We start from the raw sequence: 18,812 nt of genomic DNA, 5'->3' as shown, positions 1-18,812 counted from the left end.
GACATTTCACAGATCGCCTTTCATTGTATATACAGTATTAATATTCAAGTAGAAAGTGAAAACAAACAGTGGAATATGATGTTTCTCACCAGGAAACGCAGGTTTAAATCCTCATGTGATTGAATCTGCGGGCTCACACTGAGGCTGAGATAGCTGGGAGGGAATCATGCTATTTCTGCCGCCTGACAAATAAAAAGACGGTTGTTTTCTCCCTTAGTAGCATAATATCAGCAGATGACATTTGCACTTCGAAAATATTTAGTTGGGATGTGTTAGCAATGTATAAAATTGAATTTTGGGGACAGTTTATTAGATTTATCACACCAGAATAACTCTTTCAAACAAGCAGAAGAAGTAAATAAGAGATGAAGCTCATTTATCAGACTGCTATTTTAAGACAAGCTAAAGTCTGCTGTAAAAGACCCATTAAAGATTTAATCAATGGTTCAGATGTCCACTGTCTGTACTGGTGTTATTGAGTTAGTACAAATTATTTCCTCTTATGTGACTGTGCGTCGATGTCAGTGAATTGCTGTCATTGTTTCCAGCCATCAGACAATATTCTTCTGTCCTGATAGGGCTCTCTGTACCAGTGGCTCTGTGTCTCTGTACAATCACATGTCATGTCTCAGTGCTGCCAGTGTTTTCTATCTTCTGTCTCTTTTTATTTTATTTCATATGTCTTAGCTGTGATTCCTATCTGTGTTTCAGTTCCCCTCTCCACCCCTGACTCTCGTCTGTCTCTCCTTGGGACTTTTCACAGTGCAACATTCAAGCCCCATTTGGTCAGAATAGCTTTATAGAGTAATTCAATAAAGCTATGCTCTTTTCTGTCATCTGTTTCCATGGCGATACCTTAGTCAGGGCCAACAAAAGGCCATGAAAGCCTCATCATCAGTAATATTAGCTATAATAATGATGATAATGGCGCTCTTGAAATGCCATTCCTGTGATGATGATGATGGTAATGGCGATGATGGTCATTATGACTGCTTTGTGTCACCCCCACTCCACACACACACACCACTACAAATACTCACATTTGACTTATTAATGCAATTTAATGTCGCCACCTGCATGTATTTGCACATTTCATGACCGTCCTGCTGCTTTGTTTAGTTTGTTTTTGTGTTTTCTCTTTGTCTGTGGGAAGCACTTGGGGATGAAGGTGTTTGATAAAAGCACTCCACAGATAAACTTGACTTGTCTGACCTCAGAAATTGCTGCAATTAAGTCTCCATAAAACTGTCTTAATTAACTCTCGTGTTGTTGAGGCCCTTCAGTGTTCTTGCTTATTCATGATGTGTTTAATTTCTCCTTGGTGGGGTGATCCACTGCAACCTTGTGCACTGCACAGCATTCTTTCTTTCTCCCTCTCTTTTGTTTATTCACAATCTGACCACAAATGTACTCTATGTTGCTCCTTTTTTTATGCAAATTATGACCATGAAAGCCACAGTTTGTGCGCTGATAAAATTAGAATTGAATTTGCAATTTTCTGTGTGGATTTATCTCTGCAGTCTAAAGTAGCTGGACATCGTCAGAGTAATCTCAAGAATTTCTTTCCAACCCGTCTAATGGGACAGACGTGACTGAGAAGGGACAATGTAAAAGACAAGTGTAGGAGTGTAGTAAGCACAGCAAACGAGACCTTCGTCGAGCTTTAAGGGGGCAATCTGGATGCGATCTGCGAGTCGCTTCCTACAACTTCCAGAAGTGCCGCTATGAATGTTGAGTATGTTTTAGATCCTCAGATTGGCTCCTATACCTATACTGTAGCTTCACCAGAGGGAGGTTGTTAAACTGGCACGCATTTCTAAAAAAGACTTTCTAAGGGTTGATAAATAGCAGCTAAAATTGTGAAAAAAAAGGCCATTTATTATAACTTTAGGCTTTGTAGATCAGTTCTAAACATTACCATTAGCAGGTTGTAAACTTCCTATTTTTATCCTCCTCCACCAGTACACTTTGTCTTTTCTTCAATTCATCAGGTGAACCCCTTAAGCACACCATTTGACTTCAATGAAAAATAGCTGCAGAGAATCCAAAACAAAAGCAATATCTTAAAAAGTGGTGTAATTGCTGCAATGCAATCTACTCACACCACCCCCTGCTTTACCAGTGTAAAGGCAAAACAACACTTTAAAGTGCGTGTCTGTCTAGAGTCAGTATTTAGTTTGTCTGTTCTGGGCTACTGTAGAAACATGGTGTTTCAACATGGCAGCCTCCATGGAAGAGGACCCGCTCCCACTGTTGATATAAAAGGCTACATGCACAAAATCATAGTTATGGATATTATATTCCATGTCTGGCTTATTCTGAAAATAGGAGCCCCTAATCTTATACACTGGACCTTTAACTATTTAACATAAAGTCTAAGTGCAGATTCATTTTTATTAAAAAACTTAATTATTGACTGATAAACTTGATTATAACAGTGTCCTGTTAGGGAAGGATATGCAGCAGTCATTAAATTTCCACAATCTGGCAACCCAGAAGTTGTTTTTATTGATAACTGATATATAAATGATTACTGCATGCTTTACAGTTGCAGTGTGGATCGCTTGTGATAAGGAAGTACAATTCAATTCCTGCAAAAAATGCACAAAAGCTTCTATTTTTCCCTTAAGTACACATGTAGCTTTGTGTCTGTGAGGTTGTCTGCAGATGTATTTGAGTTACAGCAAACCAAAGCCTCGTGAGTGAAAGCACACACACCACACACACACACACACACACACACACACACACACACACACACACACACACAGCTTACCTGCTGCAGACAGCATCATCATCATCATCATCATCATCATCATCATCAGCTCCCCAGGTCACATGATCAGTCAGCTGGTCTTCAAGCACATCCGCCTGACCCGCTACTGTTTACAAATCAGCAGACAGCCCCGACACAGCAGAATGAGGAGCCCTGCATGATCTGAACAGGTATCTGAACAACAACACCGAGAGCACACACTTAATATTAAACGCGTTAATATAAGTGTGTGTGTGTTAGGAGCATGTCTCGTGGTTTGCAGCAGTGTGTGTGTGTGTGTGTGTGTCGGAAGTGTGAGCAGGCCCGTGCATCGGCAAGGCTAACAGCCAGGCTAACGTCACATTAGCTCGCCTACTTCCTGTGATCTGTAAGCTGGATTCAGACACTGACTGCACGTCCTGATGCACGTTTATTTATCCGGTTTAACCCTGTTTTAGCTGCGTTAACCGATGCTAAGGACAAGCTGCATGTTTGCCTGCATCGGTAATCCAGTCGGCTGTCATCCTCACCCCCCCGTGGTGCGTTAAAAGACGGACGCTGCGTTTATTTAACCTCAAATTTAACATTAATAATCAGTGCAGGTTATGGATCATAGTGTCGAAACTGAAGGAAAAGGTTCCCCGTTGTGTTAGCCTGTATTTCCCCGGGGCTGGCCCATCCTGCCTGCCTGCCTGCCTGACAGATTTAGTGATGGGTCCAGCCAGTGCAGAGGTTTGGTAACAGCCCGCATGTTTTAATGCGGTTTTACGCACACATAACGCACACATACGCACATAACGCACCTCTCCTAACTTGCAAGAACCAGGTCAGTACAAGCACAGAGAGAGTACAGTCTGCAGGCTACTCAGGATTACAGATCATGAGCTGTGTTAACTCTTTAAAAACAAGGAACATGACTGACACTGACCTGCTTATTGTGTTGGGAGGGAGACAATACATGGCCTTTACTGCACATGTCTGCAAGTAAAGTGAGAGGACATGGGTTGTATGTGTGTAATGTGGATTACATGTTTCAGGTTTCCTTCTTGTTTGTCTTGCAGTGCAGTGGTCCTCAGCCCATTATCGCTTGGCCCCATGTTGTTTTATAGTTTTTAGAGGCCCGAAGAGGTAAAATCACAACTTAGTATTAGTTTTTCACATCCTGTATTTTCCCAATCTTTCTGTTTAGACTTATATCCTTCATTTAAAGCAGATATGATCCAGCAAGTTCATGGTGTTTCGCCATGGTTAAGGTCCCGAGCATGTTCTCTCCGCTTCTTGCGGAGCATGTGACTTGTTAATGCTTGTAGGGGTTCTCGCTGTGTGCTGAAGTAGAGGCATGTGAGTTTGTTTAGCTGGGCTGTTTCACTTTGACTGTAGCTGCCAGCGACAGCTCCTCTCATCTCCGTTTGCAGGATCCTTTTTTTTTTTTTTTTTTTTGAATATTCATCCTCTAAAGAGCCCACGTGTGCTGATTTCTTTTTTCTGAGAATGTTTTACATTTATACAAGTTGAAATTAAGATCAGTGGACCGGATATATGTGTATACAGTGATGGGAAGAATTTTCCCCGAGTTGTAATTCAGTCAAATGTGTCACAGGCACTTCTGCAAAACATTTAACACAATTGAATCCAGGTTTAGTTTCAGAAAAGTTTACCCTTTGGGCAGGTTGGAAAAGCTTTTCTTTTCTTTTTTTTTCATGTCAGCTCAACTCAAGTGTGGGATCTTTAGCATGTGGTTGTCAAAAGCAAATGCACAAACAAAACTTGCGTCTACGTTTTGAAGAAGAGCTGAAGTGAATTTGAATTTGACAGCTCGGCCGACTCTGAAATATTCTCGTCACCCTAAAGAATGTGACACTTCGATTGAGTTGGGGGGGAAAAAAAAAAGAAGTGGAGACTCATTTATGCAGATAATTGTGGTCGCTTTCAGATTAAATGTGCATGAAGGGAAAGAGAAGTGAAACAGGAAATGTTTCGTCGCACGCTGTGAGGATTATCGAGGGAAGAGGTTCAGAACGAAGCCGTCTGACTTGACTTTGCTATGCTTCCAGTGTGGTTCACACAATCCAGAACATCTGCATCGCGCCCTTTGAAATCATGCTTGAGGTGATGAGGAATCTTAATGTATGCAACAAGATAATATAACGGCTACAGTTTTGATTTAACTTTGCGGCGTGTTGTTGAAATCCCAGGAACAGATCTTCTACCTCAGAACAGATGGACGCAGTGTTATTTGTCTGTTGATTTATTTATGCATTTCATTATGTATTGATTTGATTATTTCATGAAAGATTCGTGTTTTGAATTATTGAGGTGTCTCCAGGTGCTGTGAATTAAATTATGCAGAAGCTAATTTGCCTTGATTATTATGTAGTAAAGTTAGGATGTCGCTTTACGCCCGACTCTGAGCGGAAGTAATGAAGGCAGCGGCGGGCCAAGAGAAGACTCGCTTCGGGCGAGATTGTGCTAACACGGTGAGGCCTCGAGTGTTTTACCTGTATCATCTTTCATTCACTCACAAAGGCTTACACACACAGACACACACACACCCAAGACATGTCTCCTCAAAGCACAAGAGAGAGCTGTGAAGGGTCTCTTCAAAAAGTGACTTTTTAGTTTTGGAAAGAAAGGACAAAGAGGTAGATGTGCTTGCAGATCTACAGGGAAAAATGCTTTTTAAAATATCTTAAGTCAGATAGTGATGATATGAATTAATATTCTGTGCGTGGTGACTGCTGTTATATTTGTAGCTCCTCAGGAGAGTTTTGATAAATCTTTCATTCCAGTCTTTTAAAGGAAAACAAAGAAAACAGACTATTATTAGAGACTCAACTTTCCTCTGTCTTCTCCTATAGCTGTGGATTAGTTCCGATTATTTAATGGGATAATATCCTTTTTATGAGGGAAAGGAGAAAAACCCGTCAGACTTAAGGAGAGCATTAGTCTTTGAGGAGAACAGATGTTTCCTAAGAAAACAGACACATACATTATGCATATAAAATCATTTCTATTTTGATGGCTCGTGTAGCTGATTTATCGAGCGGTGTTCCATTCACATGGTTAATAGGTTTAAGCGATGCCTCCTTTTGTTGTGTTATTTCCACAATTAATAAAGCGAAAGAAAACATAATGCTCTCTCGGAAGCGCGCTATTCTGTAGGCCTGTGTATTAGGCTAACCATATTCATAAACGTGGAATAATCCCAAGCCGGATTAAGAATGGAGGCAGAATTGTTTAACCTAGATTGTGATGTCTCGCAGAGGAAAAGTTCAACTTTTCTTCCAACTGTGATTGTTGGCAGAGAGGCGTTGGCTCAGGTTTTACCTAGCGAGGACTTTAATTGGATGAATTTTTTGAATTGCTTTCTTGCGTTTATCTTTATATATTGCCGTTTGCACGTCATTTGTCACAAATAACGACCTTTAAACTATCACGATATTGATTAAAATGATTTCGTGTGTGCTGATCAGCTGAGCTAAAATCATTAGAAATCAGTTTCCTCTCACGATGCACCGCATGTCTGTAACTTTTAGGGCTGCAATAAGCAATTATTTATAAAAAAAATTTATATCAGTTAACCGCTGTATAATTATATTTAGTTAATTGATACTTAATTGGAAATATCAATTATTGATTATTCTGCCAGGTATTTTCTCATTTAACTGATTAACAGTTTTGATGATAAACATTCCCAATTGGAAACTGGAGAAGCCAAATCTGGAAAATGTTTTGTAGTTTTGTTTAAAAAAAAAAAAAATGAAACTTTGAATCGTTTATCAGAGAAGTTGCAGATGAAGTTACTGTCAGTTTTAGACTAATTGTTCACAAATGGTTCACTAGTAACCATTAACTAGCTTTTTGTACTATAGTTTAGTGAGATTCAGACTACTTATTTAGAAATTACTAGATGTGTTGTATGTGTTAAATATTCATACCATCATGGTAATCAAGTTTTTTTGTCCAGTCCTACTGCTCTTCACCCAAAAATTACTGATATTACATCTTAATCAACAGATTAATATAAAACATGATAATATAAAATGGCATAAAAAGTGTCAATCATAATTTAAATGTTTCAGAGTCGAAGGTGTTTTTATCTGCCCAACAGTCCAAAACCCCAAAATATTTAGTTCTTTGTTATGCAGGATGAAGCAAAGCCTGATATTCGAGATGCTGTAACCAACCAATGTTTGGCATCTTTGTGTGAAAAATAACAAACAAATAATAACCAATTATTACAATAACAAATAATCTGTTATCAGAGTAGTGGCAATGCATTTTGTTTTTTTGGGTCATTTTTTTGTAATATTTTTTTATTGCTTGTTTATTTGTTCTATCTCGAAGTATTAGATTTGTCTTCGATTTTATGATTTTTATACAGTAGCATACCATGGACATTATCTGTGTGTGTAGACACATATTACTCCAGATCAATATACAACACAAACTTCATACCCACATCACAGCGTCCGCCTGTAAGGAGGTAATCTGATTTAGATTTTGAAGCACTGTGCTTCACCCGTTTTCATTTCATGAGCAACGGCGAGCTTTCTTGGAACTGTAATGGCTCCTTAATAACTTCAGAGACACAGTTAATACTGTCTGTTCTGTGAAGACCCGTCTGTTGACATCAGAAAATATTTAATTAATGCATTAATTTGCCTACTTAATGACCTCATTAGCATTACTGCTTATGTTTAATATATCACAGTGTGCATGGCGGGGCATCAGGCAGCTCAAGTGCTTCTTGTTAATTTAAGCCATTCTTCACTGACTGTAATCAATGTCACTGTTTTGTTTCATGCAGCAAACTTGTATAGAATGCAAAAAGTGAATAAACAGCAACTTTTGTTGTTTGTGAACATCACAATGCGAAGATCATTGTTGTCAGCTGTAGTCACTGCTAACTATTTATGAGTGTTTATGTCATGTCTTCATTATGTATCCAGGTTTGAGCTCCATAACTGTGGTTAACAGTGAATTAGATGTCAAAAAACTAATATATTCCATGTCCTTGTGCGCTGAAGGTGTTTCACTTTCTTTATTGTTCCTTCTTCTTCTTGCAGACTCATCTTTTTCCTCCGAGTCTTGGCCAAGGAGAATTACAAGACTGTGACAGTAAGTCCAGAGATTTAGCAACTCAACGGTGTTTAATGCTGGTAGCAGGGGGACTTTTAGCGATTGCAGTAGATGGATTTTTGCATGCAACCCTTCATAAAGAGGTCACAGGTCAGGGGCAGTGAGAGAGTAACATTCATGCTGAAGAAGCAGAGCAGATACTTGTCAGCACAAACTCTGATCGAAGGTCAGTCTCCCTATCAGTAGATGTTTATCCGTTTAAAGGGAGGCTGTTGTTATTTTATTGGAGTTCATGGATTGTTTTCTCAGTTCAAAAGTCAAACATGAGATAATCTACCCAAAGTTTGGTTAGTTAGCTGATCTGTTATCTGTCCTGTTGCACTAACCTGTTTATTTACAGCGACACTTTCTTTTTCTTTATTACTTGTTTCTCTCTTACTTTCTCCAGGTCCGTCTGGTGCACAGTCATGCAGCACCCCAATTTCGAGACTCGCCACCCGCTCCAGACAGACGAGCAGCAGGAGACGGGCTTCGACCCGCTCCATAATTTCAACAAGAACCGCAGCAGTACGTCAAATTCTCACACACAGGCTGTGGCAGAGACATTTACTGCCTAGACTTCTGTTTCATTGTGATTATTCATAAATTGGCAATATATCCATTTTTGTTTATATTTATATTTCTTTTTGTTATATCACCCCCGTCAGTCGCCCCCTTCCACAGATTTATATTAGAGTATTAAACCTACTCTTACACTCAGATGAGTGATGGCGCAGTAGACGAGGCATAGTGTCGTAGCGAGAGTCACAATAACTTGAAGTTCTAGATAGGAAGAGATGATAAAAAAAGAAATTTGGAGCTCACTGTGAGGTGTGAGTCACAGACGTGGCAGTCGACTCCCCCGGGGCTGAGGGTGTTTTTGTGACTTTATGTTTACATGTGTGAGGGAGAGAAAATGTTGGGGGCTGGCATGTTGTGGAACTGATGAATATTCATGCAGAGTGTCCCTGTGGCATGATCTACTCCTGTAACTAATGTTGATAGACAGCTCTCTGACTTGAATGCATGTTCACCTGCGGGCCAAATTAGACTTATTACCTCCAATAAAGGAGAACAAAGAGGAGTATGGTGCTTTACTGTCTCGTCCTCACTTTTTCTGCTTCTGGCTCTTTTTGCTCCACTACACGGCTTGAAAAAGAAGCCCCAGAAAATAACCGATGGGTCATTTGGAAGCAGTAAATAGGCCAGATGCTTATTATGGTAGTTGTCAAAGGTTATGTTTTTGTTTATGTGTTCAGAAGCTTTTAAAATGATTGATTCCTCACCCCTTAACACTGGTTGTTTACATCTCCCCCTTGTGGTTGTGTCCGTGTCTGTTTTTCTTTAACAGGAGGATCTCTTGACAGCAGCACTTACTCACAGCCTCAGTCAACCTTCCTCTCATACAGGTGAATATTTTCTTATGTGGATGTGCCATAAACTCCCGGGCCAACTCACTGCTTCAGCCTCCTGGTTTACTGCTGGGTGACACATTAGATGGAATACCGTGCCCAATTTGGGTTGAGAAGCTCATAAATCTCCTCGTCCTCTGCCTCCCCTCCCCATGCACAGGAAAGAATGGGACGACTTGTTCCTCAACAGTAATTACCTGGCCAGGATCCGGCAGGCAGGCATCAACGGTCGACTGAGGAGCAGCCGCTTTCGGAGCGTATGCTGGAAGGTAACTGCCAAATGGATCAAGCCAGTCCTATCAGGTTTGATTAAAGTGGCTTTGGCAGTTTCCCTGCCGCAGAAAAGACTGCAGTTCTGGCAGCTTGCACACCTTCTTTGGTAGAAACGGCAGCCTGGAGTTTAGTTTTGAAAGTGCCTGCATGTTTATTTAAATCCTTGTTGAGGTTTTTTTACACTCACCTGTGCGCTGGCTGTCTGCAGTTGTACCTGGAGGCTCTTCCAGAAGATAAGGGGCAGTGGATCAACAAGACCAAGGAGCTCCGGAGCCAGTATGAGAAGATCAAAGAGACGGTAAGAGTGCCTCCGTGTGGCCACTTCTCTCAGCATGATGAGAAAATGGTTATGAGGTCACCCAGAGCTGCCATAACTTTTAGTTTCTGCACAAACTTGTGAATTATTATGGCTTCATAAATGTTGGCAGTCAGAATGAATTATTTATTGTATTCAATTCTTCTTAATTATTTATTATATTATTAATTTTGTTTCTAATTATTTTGAATCACTACTCAATGAACACAATATGGTAACACATTTATAGCAGTGCAACGCTTTTGGAATTAACTGTTCATGTTTTTTGGTCACAGCATATCACCAACCCTCGCAAGGCTAAAGGCCAGCAGGACTTGGTGGTCAACAACCCACTGTCTCAGGATGAAGGGGTGAGTTTATGTGTGTGTCCCTGCTTCTTTGTTAGTCAGTCGTTTCATATTTGCATTCATAATGTCGCCCTGATGCATCCCCTCCAGGCTGTGTTGTCGCAATAATTATAGACTATTTCAGTGATTTATCATTGTTGACTCATTAACAGATTTTTAAAAAAAAGTAATTATAAAGCCAATGGATTGATGTTGGAAGTTGCAAGTGTTTTTAAAAATACTCAGAAACTAAAAAACGACTTCTAACATTTGTTTTCCATCTCACAATTAATTTGCCTGCTGCTTTGCCACTTAGAGCCTCTGATTTGATGATGGCATGCACTCACAGAGCCGCTCTGATAATAACACAGAGGTAACAAAAGTCGTCATTGTTCATCCAGGGGCAGCAATTTTCTAGGACATTTCCTAGAAACGAATATGTAATTTGGTACTGATTGTAGGGAAAACAGAGACTGTGTCAGTTGGTATGCCTCCAGTTAATTAATTCAGATAAATTGCTAGTGTAAGTATTTCAGTCAGGACACAGCAGGTTAGCTGAACATGAAAAATCCCTTTAGGTAAAGATGTAATTCAACATAAGCAAAAAAAAAAAAAACATACAGTTACAGTTAATTGTGAATATTTATTTGGGTTTAAACGGAGCAGTTATTTCAAGGAAATTCCTCTGAATATTAAGTTAGCTTATAAACTCAGTACAACAACCTAAATGCAAATAATTGTCTTTGTAAGTAGCTACTCAGAAATACAGTTATTTCTAGGAAATGTCCATGGAAACTCAAAGACAAAGGACTGGTCACTTCTGTATTAAGCATATCAAGTAATTTATTAATCAATCAATCATAGACTGAATGGTTGGGTAAGATATTTCTTACTGGATAATACAGATAATGTATTAAACTATTTCTAATGTCACAGCGACTCCTCTTTGGTTTTTAGTAATGTTTGTCTTATTTTTCCCTCTCCTGTCCAGAGCCTGTGGAACAAGTTCTTCCAAGATAAAGAGCTGAAGGGAATGATCAAACAGGACGTGTTGAGAACGTCCGTACCACACTTATTCTCTTTATTTACTTGTCTCTTTTTTTTGTTTTTTTTGTTTTTTAACCTTCTGGTGTCAAAATGGAGTGAAACCCATCCTTCCTTTCTTTCTTCCTATTTGCTTAAGGTTCCCCGAGATTCGTTACTTCCAGGACGACGATGTGAGGACCAAGCTGACAGACATTCTCTTCTGTTATGCCAGAGAAAATGAACAGTTACTGTATAAACAGGTACGACAGCTCATTCTCAAACTTAAAGGTAAAAAATCAGCTTTCTTTATTCTTAAAGGTCCTTTTTTAAAAAATGGGTCTTTTGATGTCTTTTAATTGGGTTTTCTTACTGAGCCGTAGAGTTGATAATTTAAGCATATAGGTGTGGGCTTCTTGGTGTCCAGTGAGCTTAGACAAAAGAACACAATGCCTCTGTAACCTAATCATTATCAGTGTCTGTAACAGGTGCCAGCCAATGAATAGAGCATCTTTTTTGCAAAATGGAAGTGACACACGGTCGGGCAGTGGCTAACAATATCTAAATTAAACCTGTCATCACAGATTAGAAACCTCGTACATCACTATAAAAGAAAGACTGACCACAAATGAACCATAATTTCTCTCCCTTGCCCTTTTAGCATCTTACACTCCCTCCGTCTCTGTCTCTTCTTTCTCTACCTGTAGGGGATGCACGAGTTGCTCGCTCCTATAGTGTTTGTGCTGCATTGTGACCATCAAGCCTTCCAGCATGCTAGTGAGACGACCATCCCCAGGTCAGTTCCCCATAGCTGTGAAACTGTATTTCTCAGCCTTTAGTTGCCATAAACACCTCAAATATTATTTAATTTGCGTTTTTATTTGGGGAAAGTTCACTTTTAGGGCTCTTTGTTTTTCCATAGTGAGGAGATGAAGTGTCTGTTGAACCCAGAGTTCCTTGAGCATGACGCCTAGTGAGTACACGCACTAATATTGGACGAACAATTCCAGAAATGTCATTTCTTTTCAAATAATTGGAACTTGTTGACATGCCTGTTTCCATCTAGAAATATCTCAGTTCGTTGTTTGCTCATTATTTCTCTCTCTCCCCTGCACACACACACACACACCCACACACACACACCTCTGTCTATAGTGCCTTGTTCTCGCAGCTGATGGAGACAGCCGAGCCGTGGTTCTCCAGCTTTGAGAGGGAAGTGAGGAAGGTCAGTGTGATCTGAGAAAATGCTTTTGACACTGTAATGACCATAATTGATTGTTGCATATGAACTGATTGCACTATAATGACTCTACAGAAGACATGACATATGAGATACTTATGCTGAAATAAGGCTATTTACACTTTCAGTTATAATCCTCAAGATTTCAGTCCTGGTTGATTTGACGCTAGTTACCATGGTAATGCAACATGCAGCGATAATGCAAATAGCAGCAAACACTTCTTGAACAGACACTTCCTCAGAAAAGTACCTGATGTATCGGTTTATAGTGCAGCCAAGCAAATTTGTGTTGTTTTTATTGCCGAAGTCAGTCGAGATCTGATCTTAATTAATGCAGCTCTTCATTGAAAAACTCACTGTGGCTGCTGCTTCTTGCTATTTCACACGGTTACAAATACATGTGTGTCTTCACAATAAAAGCCAGTTGGATGCTTTTAATTTAAACTGGCAGAACTAGGAAATGTTTTTCTTACATTAGCAGTGACTTAATACAGCTCTGATATGGCTGGAAGAGAGTCAACAGACAAGACAGTGAAGTCACGATCAAATATAAATACATAAGAAGAGATATTGTGACTAATGTTGATCATATGGACACAGATGGTTCCAAATTCATGTTTATATAATGATATGCTAATTATCTATTGCTCCAGGGTAAGGAAGAGATGCTGACCAGCATCCCATTCGCTCGGCCCCAGGACTCGGGGCCATCTGTTGCCATAGTGACCAAAGTCAACCGCATCCAGGACCAGCTGGTGAAGAGGCACGACGTTGAACTGCACATGCACCTCAACCGGCTGGAGATCGCCCCACAGATCTACGGGATGTCAGTACTTTACACCTTTGTCTCAGTGTGTCTGATGCTTTTTTTAATCCTCAGTTGTGTACAGTTACCCCCGTCTCTCTGTCTGTCCTACAGCCGGTGGGTACGTCTCTTGTTCGGCCGCGAGTTTCCACTCCAGGACTTACTGGTGGTGTGGGATGCCCTGTTTGCTGACAGCATCACTCTGGACCTGGTGGACTACATCTTTGTGGCCATGCTGCTCTACATCCGAGATGCTCGTACGCTCCAGTTATTACTGAAATAATCCAATAACGGCATGTGTTGTATTTGTAGCATCTAATTTCATAAGAAACACTTAACTGGAAGAATGTGATTTACTCCACCTCATTTAATTTAGATGGAGTCATATGGCTTTAAATAGAATACAGTAGATCTTTGCTGCACTACACACAAGCTGGATGGGGGTTTGAGCTCCAGTGTCGGCCAACATTGTCCCTGCTTATGTCGATCCCTGCTGCTATAGAACAGATGCCAGGGAACCAAATGCATACGAATGCAGCATTTCACAAGATCAATCTGCATGCATCGTTTTGAGAGGAAAAGCACAAAAGACAAAGATAGCGTTGATTAGTAGTTCTGTAGTGCTGTTACAGTCGAGTGTCCTTGAAACAAAGAACAAGCTGTTCATCAGAGAGGTGCTTCTCTGAAAGCGTGCAGGTAGACGAAATGCAAAGATTGATGGGAACACTTTCGAGAAAATCATGTTTGACACACTTGATTGTGCACTGAATGAAGTGTGATACCGGTGTGGGTAGGACCAGTCCCTCAGTGCTTGGCAAGTTTCATGGTATGGCAGAGTTTTGCTTAGCTATTTGTAAAAGCATATGCAATCATGTTTCAGGACAGGTCAGAGTTCATTCTTTAATACGGAAAGGTTTAATCCTAACGTGTCCATTTATCATATTTAAGATAGACACAGAGTACTCTCAGATTATTTTCTTTTAAACTAACCAGATGCAGGCTAATTCTGCAGTGTGACCCAGTGCAAATGTAGTCTAGTGCACGACATCACTAATGCAGCATTTTGTTTTTCTTTTCCGTTTCAGTCATTGCTAGTAACTTCCAGACTTGCCTGGGACTTCTAATGCACTACCCTCCATTAGGAGACATCAACTCTCTGCTGCAAAAGGCTCTTTTCCTCCGAGATCCCAAAGTAAGCGAACAACGGCTCGAGCATAATTGATTGGAAAATGATTATACGTGTTGATTTTGTTTGCAAGAGCAACAGTTAGCGTGCGTGTTACTCCACTTCAGTTTCCTCAAAGTCCTGGTGTGATTTATTAAACAGTTTCATTATGCTTGACAGGTCACAAGTTAAAATGAGAAAGGCAGAAGTGTTGCACATGAAATGAAAATGGGAGGGGGGAGGGGACTAAAGTTTTTGCATGAATGTGCCTATTCAGTACTTCGAGGCAGAGGAGATACTGTGCTGACAATTTCCTGCAGAATTAGAAGAAGACTTACAGAAGTGAAACGCAGAACACAGGGCTGAAATCCTCCACGACAGTTAGTTGTGTAGCGTGAACCAAAAAAGTGTTGCCGCACCGTGGGAAAAAAAAAAAAAGTAACAAACTACTGTTAAAAATGGCAGCAAACATTTCAGTTCCTTGCACATCTGTGGTTACATATGAGTGATTCTTAAAGGCCCGTATAGTAAATGCATGAAGCACAGGTGCGGTCAGTGAACCAGTTAATAAGAAAGAGGAAGTTGCTCAGATATATAGACGTTCAACCTTTGCATGCAAGGCCTCTACACACTTTCAATAACAAACAAGTAAAGCTTTTTAAAACGCTGTACAACCCACAACCTTTAAATAATATTAGATATCATGGTGAAGGCCGTCACAGACCACTGATAATGCCATAAAATAGGAAGCACGATCAGAAAATGAGAAGTGGCAAATCCTGCAAGACAGCTTTGAAACATCATTACAGGTCAACCTTGATAATGAGAACAAAATACACTGTGTGGCATACTTGTTTTTCAGGAAGCCACAGTCCTGAGTTCAAACACAACAGTAAAAAACTGTAATGTGTCTCTGTGTTAAGTTTCCAGTCTGGATGAAAGCACCCTAGTTCCTAAAAATGTCATTGCCTAATTGTAGTAGCTGCTTCCTATTACAGTAATGTAATTGTGTTTGTAATTGTGGCAGTGAGAGTGAAAACAACATCAGGTGTCGACAGCCTGAGAACTTCTGCTTTGCCATATCTCGCAGCTTGGCATGTTTTACCGATATACACGCACACACTCAACAACAGACCTTGTGTTGTGCCACCTCTCCTCACACAAAAGCATCACATTGCCTTAACCTTTTATATATGAACACTCTAGCGGTTCTTCGACCTCAGCTCACACCTCACTGTCCCGGCACAAGCCAGCTTCTGTTCTTCCTCCAAACTCACTGACCCTTAAAACTCACCACACTCCTGTCCAATACTCTCCTGGGATGAGAGTCCAGGAAGGTGCTGATCCAACGCGACAGTGTTTCCCCCAGGTGAACGACCATGTCACAGCAAGTCCACATCACTGTAACACCCAGGGATGGGGGTGGGCATCATCTCTAATAACAAGACCAGTGACAGGGGCAGGAACAAGACATGTTGTCCATATGTAGTGAGTCAGAAACATCAAGGCACACGTCCGCTTGTTTACGTAGTCATGCGTGCACAGATCTTATGTTTAGCACACACACACCAGAAACAAAATTGTTAATTCTTCTCTCACTCTTTTTTCAGAACAATCCACGACCTGTCAACTACCAGTTCCAGCAGAACCTGGATTACTATAAAACAAGGGGAGCTGACCTGATGAACAAGTCACGGTAACACACACGCGCGCACACAGCTGTTTTTGTCTCTAAAACACACACACACACAAAAGTCTGTGTGCCCTTTTTTAAATTGTCTACTCATCCTGTTGTAGACTTTTACAGTGGCTGTAAAAGGTTTGTTGTTCCGTCCTTGACGGAGGACAGAGGTTGTGCTTTGTCTGAATTCACTGCAGTCACAGTAGATTTCAGTATTCATCGCTTGTGTGTATGTATATCGAACACTTGCAGCTTCTATAATAGTTTTCGCCAAATGTTGGTTTGAGGGCATTCACTAGCCTGATGAATCCGCCTTGAGCTTGTTTGTTTGTGTAAATTCCTGCGTCCTGAATGTCTCCCCGGCTTGTCACTCGGTTTCTTTGTCAATAAGGAGCACACCATCCTGCCTAGGGTACTTTGGTCTTATGACTCAATTTTAAACCAGCTTCAATCTCATTTCACTGCTATGTGAAAATCAGATTAGAGACTTGAAAGTTGTGTGATATTGGCAGTCCATCACAGCGAACACTTTGAGATTTTTTTTTTTTTTTACACTGACATTATGTTGTGTTATTGTGCGCAGCGATTCAGCTGCAAGTAGGAGCTGCTTTAAAAATCGGTCTTGTTAGCACATGCAAGAACTGAATGCTGTGATATTCAAAACTTCAAGTGCACGCCAACAACAAGCTTGTAAATGCAAGAAGTGATCAGTTTCACATGACCTCTTTTTTTTTTTTCTTTTCTTTTCAGTGTGTCCATGTTTGCTTTTTGTTTGTCGTGTTTGTTTCCTGAAGGCACAGCACAAGACAACTGTTAAATCAAATTTTCATCATTCATGTCCCTTCCTTGTTATTATCAGGTTGTTCACTATGATAGAAACTATTTCGTTTCAAGCCTCTGCAAGTTGAGCTTTGTGTTGTACAAAGGTAAAATAGAAACCACAAGCTGCCTGGAAGATATAAATCTAAACACTTAAAGTGCGGTTTGGAAAAAGGTCAGCAGTATCTACTGTTACAGGTCGAAAACGTACAAAACCACAGACTTGTTCTCTCTGGAGGCTTTTGTTTTTCCTTATTGCTCAGCATGTTTTTAACTTTCTAGCTCTGGCTCCAGTACAAAAACGGCCCCCCTCAACATCAACAAGGTGTCCAGCAGCCTGCTGAGTTTTGGCAGGAAGCTCATCGCGCCAGCCATATCGGGCAGCTCAAGCGGCGTCTCGCCAATCAACAGCGAGGTGCACTCCTCCACTTCCTCCTCCTCGTCAACTTCACCCGCGTCGGCGCCTGTGCCGGCCCTGTCTCACCCGCTCGCTGAGCCCCCATCGGGCCACGTCCCACCGCAGATCCAGAGCAACGCCCAGACTCAGCACTATCGCCTGCTCAAGTCCGAGAGCATGCCTGTCCACCTCAGCAAAGGTGAGCGGTGGGACACACAAAAAGATCCAGATTTTTTTTTTCTCCAGCATCACCAAGGACTAATTTGTGCATTTTCATTGGCTGTTATGTAATCGGTGGATTAGCTGCATGTACAGATTAACTTCATACATTGGTATGTGTGGATGTGGCAGCATCAGCTTTGACTCTCCTGTCTGTTAGATGTAGTTTCAGGTGGAGTGTCTCAGGTCTCTCTCCCAGCCCAGATTCACACTGACACACAAGGTAACTGCTACCATGGCAACCGCTTGTGTGACCCCCCCCCCACGCTGTCCACGCTTGTGTCACTACTGCAGCATGTTTGCACAATAAGTTTGTTTTGTCAATCATTTAATCTTTGCTGCGTAATTTGTGCTACTTAGGTACATCACTGTACTTGGACATTAGTGTCCCAGAGCATGTAATAGTTTATGTTGACCAGCAGAGGGAGATCACAGCCTGCCACATCAGGGGGACATTAAACTGATGGCATGAACCTCATGTGTTGTGGCATGTGCTGTCACCTTTCCTTTGACCATGCACTCAGCAGCTTGACATGTGCTTGTGCTTTGTTACCAAGTTTGTTGTTGTTGTTGTTGTTGTTGTGTGTAAAGAAAGATGCAATGTCCTTAACTCTGCAGAGCCTGGAATAATCAGAATTCATACACAGCTTTTTAATTATAAAATTATAATCAATTCATGAATAAATAAACCTAAAAAGCCATTCTAAATATATTTATTAAATTTGCATTTAAATAATACATTAATAGACACCATTCACAGAGCAACAGCAGCAGGAGCTCTGACTGGTCTGACTCCCAAGACAGCTGGCCAATCAGAGGTCCTGCTGTCACTCTGTGGGCTGGACCTCATTTAATTTTATGTTCAAAACAAACCATTCATGTAAGAAGAGAGGGGAAAAAAAGGTAGATAAAACCATAGACATATATACATAGACGCCGCATTGAGCGCTGAATCGTACGTAAACGGCGCCGCCATATTGGTTCGGGCAGGTCTGCCCGTAAACTAATACAAGGAAATGGACTGAACTTCATAAAGTGCCTTTCTATAAAGTGCTTTAAGTTATTGCCTCTTATACACCCATTCACACACACACTAATATATCTGGGAAACAAACAGGCACCAAAAACAACGTATGTAGCTTTTAAAGTGATGATTATAAATATTTACTCCTTATGTAAGCACCAAACCAACGTATGTATTTTTCTAATGCTGAGTGTTTACAGCTACTAATGTGTGTAACACTGTTACTGTGATGATAA

The 18,812-nt window shown here is 40.8% G+C and overlaps 1 protein-coding gene across 2 annotated transcripts in view; it reads left to right on the top strand.

Annotated features, from left to right (window-relative positions):
- The first annotated feature begins 2,791 nt into the window (after window positions 1-2,791).
- The window catches only part of tbc1d5 (TBC1 domain family, member 5), a 20,541-nt gene continuing 4,520 nt past the window's right edge, over window positions 2,792-18,812 (top strand). The window contains exons 1-18 of one of the 2 annotated variants that reach the window (XM_010749895.3): window positions 2,792-2,946; window positions 7,825-7,876; window positions 8,286-8,404; window positions 9,228-9,285; window positions 9,449-9,557; window positions 9,770-9,859; window positions 10,153-10,227; window positions 11,195-11,262; window positions 11,387-11,489; window positions 11,934-12,022; window positions 12,149-12,199; window positions 12,382-12,451; window positions 13,120-13,292; window positions 13,386-13,528; window positions 14,357-14,463; window positions 16,047-16,132; window positions 17,219-17,532; window positions 17,713-17,775. In XM_010749895.3, the coding sequence (XP_010748197.2) occupies window positions 8,305-8,404; window positions 9,228-9,285; window positions 9,449-9,557; window positions 9,770-9,859; window positions 10,153-10,227; window positions 11,195-11,262; window positions 11,387-11,489; window positions 11,934-12,022; window positions 12,149-12,199; window positions 12,382-12,451; window positions 13,120-13,292; window positions 13,386-13,528; window positions 14,357-14,463; window positions 16,047-16,132; window positions 17,219-17,532; window positions 17,713-17,775 (1,699 nt within the window). In that variant the 5' untranslated portion in view covers window positions 2,792-2,946; window positions 7,825-7,876; window positions 8,286-8,304. The remainder of the gene's footprint in view (window positions 2,947-7,824; window positions 7,877-8,285; window positions 8,405-9,227; window positions 9,286-9,448; window positions 9,558-9,769; window positions 9,860-10,152; window positions 10,228-11,194; window positions 11,263-11,386; window positions 11,490-11,933; window positions 12,023-12,148; window positions 12,200-12,381; window positions 12,452-13,119; window positions 13,293-13,385; window positions 13,529-14,356; window positions 14,464-16,046; window positions 16,133-17,218; window positions 17,533-17,712; window positions 17,776-18,812) is intronic. The other variant, XM_010749897.3, reaches the window with a different exon arrangement.

This window comes from Larimichthys crocea, chromosome XIII (genome assembly GCF_000972845.2).
Source record: "Larimichthys crocea isolate SSNF chromosome XIII, L_crocea_2.0, whole genome shotgun sequence".
Classification (NCBI taxonomy): domain Eukaryota; kingdom Metazoa; phylum Chordata; class Actinopteri; family Sciaenidae; genus Larimichthys; species Larimichthys crocea.
This window is presented reverse-complemented; position numbering and strand designations above follow the sequence as displayed.